We start from the raw sequence: 10,669 nt of genomic DNA on the forward strand, positions 1-10,669 counted from the left end.
CCTTGTAATTTGGCAGTTCAAAACCTGCAACATCCGTCTAATTTCCAAGTTTATAACCCTTATATATACACATATATAAGAAAAAAAAGTGTTACAAATGGATTGGAATGATTGCCATTAAGACGAAGGGGAAGCAAGTGCATGCAAGGGAGGTGGGTAGAGGAACCCCTTTCATCCCAAGAATTTTAGTCCTTCTTTGGAACGGAGTGTCCGTTCTCACGCTTTTAACGGCAACAAATAATATGCAGACACGTCACCAATCCACATACAAATCACATGAACCGCATAACAGCATAGTAAAATTAAATCTACAGAAATCGTGTACCCACACCGGCGAACCTCTCAGTCTCCACACCGGCGCACCTCTCCTGCTCTAAATCACAATTAATTTATTTAAAGAATTTCCATCACCAACTCTTAAAAGCTAGCAAGTCTTCATTTTTCCCCGCTATTGCATCTCACACACTCTCTCTCTCCTCCCGAAATCTCATTATGCGACCGAAATCATGGATCATAATGGGAACAATCTATGCAACTCTTTTGCATAGATTGTTCCCGGCACTGAACTTAGTTGCAGGAGATGATAAAGTCATCAACTTGCCAGGGCAGCCACATGTTAGTTTCCAGCAATATGCAGGATACATGACCATTGATGAAAAGCAGCAGAGAGCTCTCTTTTACTACTTTGTTGAAGCAAAAACAGAGCCAGCTTCCAAGCCTCTAGTTCTTTAGTTGAACGGAGGGTAAACACGGCTACAGATCCTGGGAGAGAAAGAGGACAAAGAGATAGGGGGAGGGAGGTAGGGGTGGGACTCGACGGGAGGGGTGGCTCGAGGGGAGGGAGGGATGGGGGGCATGGGGCTTCAAAGGGAGTTGAAAAAAAAATTATCCCTCTGCAGTGAGGTCACACGTTTGATAATATGAGGTGTCTAGCTGAGGTGTTTTCTTACCTGAGCAGGCCAGCCGTTGGAGTAGTGAAAATAGACACGATCCGGAGTAGTCGAACTGTAAAAATGAGATTTGTTTTCGGAGGAGATAATTAGGTTAGGTTTGGATTATAAGTTGAGATGAGATGTGTTGAAATGAAAGTTGAAAGTTGAATAAAAATATTGTTAGAATATTATTATTATTTTAAGATTTAAAAAAATTGAATTATTTATTGTATTTTGTTTGAGAATTTGTGAAAGTTATAATAATGAGATAAATATGAGATTAGATGAGATGGGTTAAGAACCCTCCTCTCAATTCAAACCTAGCCTTAATTGAACAATCAAGTTATTCGAAATGATATTTGTAATTCTAAAATAATGTGTAAATCTCGCGTATTCATTTTTAAAAAAAAAAAATAGTAAAATTTGAGATTCACACAGAAAAAAAAATTAATTTTTTTAATAATGAATTTCACTTTTTAAAAAAAAAAGTACGTAAAATTTACACAAAAATTATATCTAATATTAATCTTGTAATTATTTTCCTTAATGAAAGTCCAACTGACGACCTGCAGTATTCCTTAGAAACTAAAGCAGTTGTTTTCTCGTGATATAAATAGGTAGCTGAATGGCATACAATAATATTAGCACTTATCCCCTAAACTACTGGTTCTTGAAGGACGAAATTACTTCGTTGCTAGTGTTTCAGGGCGTGGGAGAGAACGTCGAGATCGAGATATTACGGCACCAAATGCTGACATAATAATGCATGCACGAATCAGATGAGCAACGTGACGGTGACGCCTAGCTAAATCAAGATCACCGTATGTTTTAGTCCAGATTCGGTTTGTGAGACGCATTAATGCGAGGTTTACGTGCATTGACAAATTAAGCACCTATATACTATATATGATTTCTTTTTTTTCTTTTTTTCAATACAATGGTAGAGGTTTCCAATCTGGTTCTCCCATTTGGAAATTATACCTTATGTCATCCAAGGACTTAAGCATATATCATACATGATTAGTTTGCTTTATATATATATATATATATATATATATATATATATATAAATCTACTTATTATTTCCTGCATCGGAAAACACTATTCCCACTTCTACCGATTTTTTTTTTTTATTTTACTTAATGATTAAGTAAATATTTTTAAATGAATATGTGATTTTTTTTTTAAAAAAAAATACCTAAATACTTTAAAAAATTGGTGAAAGAAAAAGTTAAAAAAAAAAAAAAAAGAGTTGGAACTGTTCGGTGGATAAATTCTATGTGGACGTAGCGACGTCCTTCCTGCATCACATATTAATTTGTCATTTGTCATTTTTTTTATTTTTTTATTTAAATATACATATTGAGATGTAAATATGTATTTAAATAGAAGGATAAAAATAATAAATTATACGTTAGTGTGATATGTAAAAATGATAAATAACATTTCAAATATATTTATATATATATATATATATATATATATATATATCTATCTATGTATATGCTGTACAGCCAACACGTACAAATCCCTTTCTACTCTATCGATTAGAGCTGTCATGCATAATTGGGTAGTAGCTGATATAGTGGTTTCATTGACTAATCAATCCTGAGTGGTTGCCGGTGATAATTTCTTTTTTAACTTAATTGTCGAATTTGAGAGTTTTAAGTAATTAATTACGAGAAATAGATAAATAAAATTCATATTATTATATTTATTGAATATTTGATTGATGTTGTTTAAAAAGTTTAAAACTATAATAATAAATACTATAGAACCCACTTTATTTATCTCTCTCTCTTCCACTCGATGCCATGAATTTGAGGGAATTTTTTTCCATCTCTACTTAATTTTAGAAAAACACATTTTGTGCAATTAGGAAAGAAATATAGAGTAATATTGCATACAGTCGTGGAGTGCGTAAATGCAATACAATTCTTTTGAAAAAAGTAGAATCTACTATTAAAAAATATATTTATTTTTTTTAAAGTGATTACGTAGCACTTGCGCATACCATGACTACTAATATCATTTATCATAAATATATTGCTTAGGATAAAAAAAAATTATTTTAAATTAATACATGTAATGAGTCTTATAATATTTAATAGTATCTATGTAGATTTTTCGGGCATCAATATTAAATACTCAATAAATATTGTTGGACGTATTATATATATCTATCTTCTCACTTGATCAGACTCTCAAGGTTGAATTAAAACTTGAGAAGATCTTAATCCGATTAAATATCATGTGAATCTCAGAGTATTTATTGTCGTCATCCGACGTAGTGTAGACCTCATTGTTGTTGTCATCTCACAGTACTACTAGAGAAACGTTGCAAGGTATAAGAAAGTTTGACATTTTTTTTGGCATCTGAGTATTAAGATTGCGTTTGGACGATGAAGTGAATTGAATTGAGTTAAATTGAAATGATAAAATATTATTATAATATTATTTTTTAATATTATTATTATTGTGAGATTTGAAAAAGTTGAATTATTTATTATATTTTATGTTAAAATTTAAAAAAATTGTAATGATAAATTGAGATGAGTTGAGAGGTGTTTAATAACCAAACGTACCAAGTTCTCTATAAAGAGTTTTCTCTTAAATTACCAGAAGTGCACTTGTATACTCCAAAGGTATGTATACAGAATTTCGAGCCTTGGATGTTCTGTTTATACAACTCGGTACAGAACCACAATGTCCATTTCTTTTGAGGATATCATCAATTTCGTTTGCTTATATTCGATGGGAGTAATTGGAGGGTATAAGAAAATTTGACATTACATGCATGATATTGCATCTGCTAAGCTAAAATTTATACATACGTATGTATGTACATACATATATAAATATTATGAGTAATTTAACATATAACTGTAAAGTATATAAACGTCGTGTAATCTCTTTGAAAAAGAATGGAGTATTCTACTTTTAAAAAGTTAATTTTTTTTATGTAGATCTCATATTTTATTTATTTTTTTTAAAACGATTATACAGCTATTGCACAATTCACGATTACAAATATATTTTCTCAAATATCACACCCCATGCAGCAGCACCAACCACCCTATCAAAACCAAGAAACCAAAACAGCCGACCCTGCACATAATGGAAACCATCCCCATCAAAGCAAGGGTACCTTGCATTCAGAACTAGCTAATACCCCATAACTTTTTGGTTTTATATCCCCATATATACATAGATATACAACGTCGTCCCACTTCATTCCCTTCAAAACCAACCAATATATATATATGGGTCCAGTCTAGCTAGCAATGCAATACAGGCAGGCTTACCTACCAAATCTGATGTATAATCGGCTTGAAAAGCATGCCCCACATATAAGAGAGAAATTTAATATCGGAAATAAAAACTTGGACAGTCTAATAATTGCACCCCTACCTGCTAACATTCATGGAGGCTCCGGCCTCAACTGTCCAAGACCCTCCACATAAATGCTCTTTTTCAACCTGCCCTGCTTAAATATTCCCTCCCGTAAACACTGATCTTATCATACACTCATCTTGTTGAAAAAGCTTACACAATGAAACCCTTAACCTGCTTTGTCTTGGCCATTCTACTGATCATCAGCACTGCTTCGGTCTCTCTAGCCACCCGACCCGGATCTGATGGATCCTTATCAAACCAGCTCAGCCACTCCAAGGGCAAAAACGGCAACAAAGATGGTGGAAATAATGGTGGCATGGGAGGGTATAACTTTGGTCCCGGAGGCGGGTTCGACATACCCGGGTTCGGGAAAGGATGGGGAGGAAACGGGTTCGGAGGAGGGTACGGAGGCGGGTATGGAGATCCGAGTGGAGGGCACTCCAAGGGTGGTGTAATAAGGCCCACGCTTGTGTGCAAAGAAAAGGGTCCATGTTACAACAAGATGCTGACGTGTCCAGCCAAGTGCTTCACTTCCTATAGCGGGTCAGGGAAGGGTTATGGAGGTGGTGGCGGAGGCGGTGGATGCACCATGGATTGCAAGAAGAAATGTATTGCCTATTGCTAGATGTAAGCAATTGTTATAAGCATCCTGTACTGGCCTGTAATAGTTTCTATATATATATGTTTATAAGTACTAGTAGCTATAAAGTACGTACGAAATCATAGAGTTTTTAGATATGTATGTCATGGTCTTGGCCCACTCTTGGGGTCGTTAGGCTATTGTAAAAACTAAGAAAGTGGAGAATATATGTATGAGGTGGCCACTTAATTATATTATGGATGCGAATGAGTCAATTTTAATCGCAAACAACTGGTCATACATACATATGTATGTATGCATGCATGCTAAGAGAATTATTACAGACATAAAAGAAATTATATAAAGTAAATTTATAAGTTAATATGACTTCATAGAATCTGTTATATCTATTTTATAATAAAAATAATTTTACGATCTGACGTATCACATTAAGTCATATAAGTTTATAGGTTTATTTTTGTGTAATTACTTTGTGATTAAAGTATTTTCCTTCTTTTCTTTTATATGTGATGTCAAACTTTTTCGTATTTTTACGTACATATATATATGTGTTGCCTTTTTTTCCAAATATAGTACTTTGGAAGTGGGAATTGTGACATAAGGTTTAGACCACTTGTGATAATTAATAGTTATATTATAACGAAAGACAAATAAAAGATAAAGCATTGAAATATATATATATATATATATATATATATATATATATGACATTATAAAGCTACACTACATGAAATTCCAGTTTAAAATAACATGATGTTAAACTTCAAAAAAAAAAAAAAAACGCTTAATTTGGAAAGAAACCCGAGCGTAATAAGGAAACTGGCTAGCTCATGTATCTTATCAAACATGCTTTTAGAGTGGTTATTAGAAATCACTTTAAACTATAGACTAAGCCAGCTCGTGAGGTGAGGTGAGATGAGATGAGATAATTTTAAATAAAAGTTAAAAATTAAATAAAATATTATTAGAATATTATTTTTTAATATTTTTATTGTTTTGAGATTTGAAAAAATTAAATTATTTTTATAATTTATTTAAAAATTTGTGAAAGTTGTAATGATGAAATGAGACGAAATGAGTTAAGATGATTTTTCAATCCAAACATGGCCTTAGATTCTACTTTCCATCAAAAGTGTTAGAATTTTTTAAATGATGTGAAAAACATTATAGAAGAAGCAAAAAAATAGAATACCTATTAAAAAGAGTCCTTGTGGTTTGGCTTTTGGTTGGACATATTACTTCCAGACTTTAAAAAAAAATATTTTTTTTTTTTTTTTTCATTTTGTGCTTTCAGCTTCGGTCGTTTTGATCATTCCGTCAAATTAAGATCCCCCAAACCCATCTCTTCTGTTGAATACTGGCTAAAGAGAAGTCAGAGCTTCTCTATCTAGGAGGTGGATAATACTTTTGCACTTATTGGAGGTGGATAATACTTCTGCATTTATTGTTGCTCAGCTACTAATCTCACTCACTTTTTCTTCACGATCCATCTCTTTTATTCTTCTTTTCAACCATCAATCTCTTCAACCACATCTTAAATTCTGATGGACATGGAATCACTAATCTCACAAACAAAAGCTCTATCATGGAGTGATATAAACCTTTAACCTGCTCCAGAAACAGCAAAGGCCAACTCAGACAAAATCCTGATAGGAAGGCTAGTAGCAGATAGACCTCTAAACAAATATGCAATCCATTCTAGCATTAAGGCCTCTTGGAACTTCATCAAAAATTTTATCATTGAAGATATGGAGATAAACAAATTTATTTTTACCTTTAGATCCATTCAAGATAAGTTCAAAGTTCTTAAACAGGCCCCTTGGAACTTTAAAGGACATTTGCTTATTTTGAAACCTTGGCCCCTAGGTGCAACTCTTCATGAAATCAGTTTAAATCATGCTATTTTCAATGTGTAAATCCATAGTTTATCACTAGACCATGTAACTCTTGATAATGCAATTGAAATTGGGAAAGCACTTGGATCTTTGATTAAATTGGAAGAGGACCCTCTAAATGGATTAGCATTCAGAAAATACATTAGAATTAAAGTGGAGATAGACATTACAAAGCCTCTTAAGCAAGGGTTCATGATGCCACGACTCAGAAACCATGAAGTATGGATTGCTTAAGTATGAGAAATTATCAGATATTTGCTATGCATGTGGAAGACTTGGACATTCCCAAATTTTCTGTGGCTTCCTAAGCTCACCCCCAACAAAGCTTTCATACGGCCCTTGGATTAGAGCTGAATTCAGTAACAATCTAGACAGTGTTCAGGCACCTCATCAAACAGACAGTGGGCAACATGAAGCAACAGAACACAGATAATTTTAATCCTTCGGCATCATCCACAAATTATTACAGCAAAGGAAAGTAAGTAATTTTTTTGAGTAGAAATTATGAGATCACTTTGGGTGGGCAGAGTAAACTTATCAGTGGACACTTTGAGAAAATTGCTGCAAAAAAAACGAGAACTGAGGCAATTTCACCCTTCTCCATCAAGCTTCCAAAAACCGAATGAAATTTTGAAGGGAACAATTCCATCAGCTTCTCAAACACTATTAAGCTACAATGATCAGATTCCATTAATATTCCCACCAACAAAAGTAAATGTTTTTACTGTTCAGCCAACCAATGAATCATGCAGCTTCAACTCAAAGCTCAGCAAAATATCCATCTTTTCTTCAAGTACAGAGGTGCCGACAGAGGAAGAATTTATTTCTCAGAAGCAAGATCCTCAGCTTTTTACTTCATCCATCGATTCAACGACAGAGCATTCACCGTGGAAGACTCAATGGAGGAAAATACATTCGGCTATGCAGTGTTATAAACCCCAGCAGAAAATCGACGGGCTTTGGCTTGGAATCGGGCTTGGTCTTCATCAGGCCCAACTTGTTGAACATAACCATGTTGAAACAAGGCCTTTGTTTATGGGCCCTCAAGATATCTACTACAAAAAGTCATCAACTCAAAATGTTCAAAGGCCTGACTAGCCCATTACATTATAGCCCATTAACATTCAAGGTGTGCAACCCTTCAACTACTCACGACCTCGGCAAATCTGTAGTGATTTTAGCTTCAAGTCCAAATTTCGATAGTATTAAGGAGCAATCTTATTCTCAAATGGATTTTCAATTTGTTGAAGAAGTAAATCCCCAGCGTGAAATGAGTTCTTTGTAGATGGAAAAGGCAACAAAAGCATCTGCTGATCCCATACAAGCTTCACAATTTTTTGATAATGAAATCAATCGTAGAGAGGTTACTCCTATACTCAAAAGGCATCACACTGTTGAGCTTGCTGAAGCTCCAAAGAGGAAATCTCAGTGTCTCATTGAAGTTGAGAAAAAATATCCAATTGAGTATACAGCTCTAGAGTTACAAGCAGATGATTCTTCAATGGCCCAAGCACTTCTGGAAATGCATTCAGGATCTTTGGGCAAGGAGAAAGGGAAAGCAAAACACAATCCCTACAGTAGATCACTCTCTCATTCCCAAGGAAAATCCAAATCAACTAGCGAGACAAGTTTAAAAATGCCTCCACAAGCCAAGTGAAGACAATAGAATTGCAAGGGATTAGCCCGCCCCAAAGCAATCAGAAACTTAAGAGCTAATATTGGGAAATATAACTTGGATGTATTTTTTTTGTTAGAAACCTTGGTGACGGATATTCACACCATATCTATTGTTAATAGTATAGGTTTTCATCATGTTGTTTACAGTCCTGCTATATGTGAAAAGGGGGGCCTTCTTCTTTTGTGGCGACCGGGTGTAGAACTCGAACCTGTACATATTAATAGTAAGGTAATTTCAGTTTTAGTTTACTTTGATCCCTCACACAAACCATGGTTACTTACTTATATATATGCACCAGCCCAGTGGAACAACAAAGCTAATTTCTGGAGTATTCTTTATATCAAGGTTTTATGGAGCCCTGGGTTTGTATGTGAGACTTTAATGATCTCATTAATCAATCTAAAAAATATGGTGGGAGGCTTGTTTCTTATAACCCAAATAAGGGTCTCAAAGCTCTCATGGACAGAAATGGCCTGATTGACATTGGTTATATGAGCTCAAAGTTCACTTGGAGTAATAACAGACAGGGTAATGTACTTATAAGAGAAAGATTAGACTGTGCCATTGCAAATCAAGAATGAAGATTACTTTTTTCAGATGCAACATTACAGCACTTAGCATCATCAGCATCGGACCATCATCCAATTTTATTGCATACCATGGCTAATATATGCCAAACTCCCTCTTTCAAGATTGAAGAATTTTGGACTCGCGAGCCATTAAGCTACCAAATAATAAGAGAAGCATGGAAGAAACCTCATTTGGGCAACCCGTCTTACATCCTATGCAAGAAAATCAAGTCCACCAAAGAAGCGCTCAAAATTTGGAACAAAAGTCACTTCAGGCAGATCAACCACAATATTCTTCAGATTGAAAGTGAACTTCTTGAGGTACAAGGCAATCTTATGACTCCTTCAAACCAAGAAAAAGAAAGATTTTTGCAACACGGACTGCACAAACAACGAGAATATGAAGAAATCTTATGGAAACAAAAATCTAGACTTACTTGGCTAACTTCAACGAATCTCAACACCAAATTTTATTACTTGACAATAACTATCTGAAGAAAAATGAATGCTATTGAAACAATCAAACTAGGACCAGGTATTTGGTCTATGGACCCTCTTGAAATAGAATCTGCTTTTATTAATCATTTCAGCTCTGTATATTCATCTTCAAATCCAATTGTTTCGGAACATTTGGATAATCTATTTGATAAGCAAATCTCAAACATAGAAATGAATCTCTAACTACCATACTAGAAGAAAATGAAATATTTGAAGCTTTAAAACAGATTCCTAGTAACAAAGCTTCAGGGCCTGATGGAATGACGACTCTCTTTTATAAGCACTACTGGAATATTGTCAAGAAAGAAGTCATACTAGCAGTGCAAAATTTCTTTAGCAGTGGACAACTTCTAAAACAGATTAATCATACCAACATTGCTCTTATCCCAAAGACTTCTAGTCGAAATAGTCCAAGCCAATATCATTCCATTAACCTTACAAATGTCAGCTACAAGATCATAATCAAAATCAAGGCCAATCGTCTCAAATGTCTACTCCTAAAAATTATCTCTACACTCCAAACAGCCTTTGTCCCTAGTAGAAACATCAAGAAAAATACTATCATAGCTCATGAGCTATTTCATCATCTCAAAAAGAAAACAGGAAAAAAAGGTTTGATGGCAATTAAGCTAGATATAAAAAATGCTTTCGATCTGGTGGAATGGGAATTTCTCTTCGTAGTGGTGAAGAATCTGGGTTTTAATAAAAAATAGATAAATTTGATAAAAGAGTGCATAACTATAGTGTCGTTTTCCATCCTTATCAATAGTTCACCAAGTGGTTTCTTCAAATCTCAAAGAGGTATCAAGCAAGGTAATCCAATTTCACCCTTTCTTTTTATACTAGTCACATAAGCACTATCTAGAACCTTATTGAAGGTCGAAGCTCAACAGAAACTGGAAGGGGTACAAATCATAAGAAATAGTCCAACTGTGTCACATTTACTGTTTGCAAATGACACAGTTATCTTCACAAAGGCAATAGAAAAGAATGCACAAAACATGTTAGAGTGTTTGGCAAAATATCAAAGTTAGTCCAGACAGAGGATAAATCTGAGTAAATCTTCAATGTTTTTTACTAGGAATACAAGCCAAACAACA

The 10,669-nt window shown here is 34.3% G+C and overlaps 1 protein-coding gene across 1 annotated transcript; it reads left to right on the top strand.

The window, feature by feature from the left end:
- Positions 1-4,405: 4,405 nt before the first annotated feature.
- On the top strand, positions 4,406-5,048 carry LOC121267399 (holotricin-3-like). The gene has a single exon (XM_041171265.1). The coding sequence runs from the start codon at positions 4,486-4,488 to the stop codon at positions 4,951-4,953; it is 468 nt and encodes a 155-aa protein (XP_041027199.1). The 5' UTR covers positions 4,406-4,485; the 3' UTR covers positions 4,954-5,048.
- Positions 5,049-10,669: the final 5,621 nt, after the last annotated feature.

Source organism: Juglans microcarpa x Juglans regia, chromosome 5S (assembly GCF_004785595.1).
Source record: "Juglans microcarpa x Juglans regia isolate MS1-56 chromosome 5S, Jm3101_v1.0, whole genome shotgun sequence".
NCBI lineage: Eukaryota > Viridiplantae > Streptophyta > Magnoliopsida > Fagales > Juglandaceae > Juglans > Juglans microcarpa x Juglans regia.

Coding starts and splice junctions, on each gene's coding strand:
- LOC121267399 (XM_041171265.1), top strand. CDS start 4,486: ATGAAACCCTTAACCTGCTTTGTCTTGGCCATTCTACTGATCATCAGC.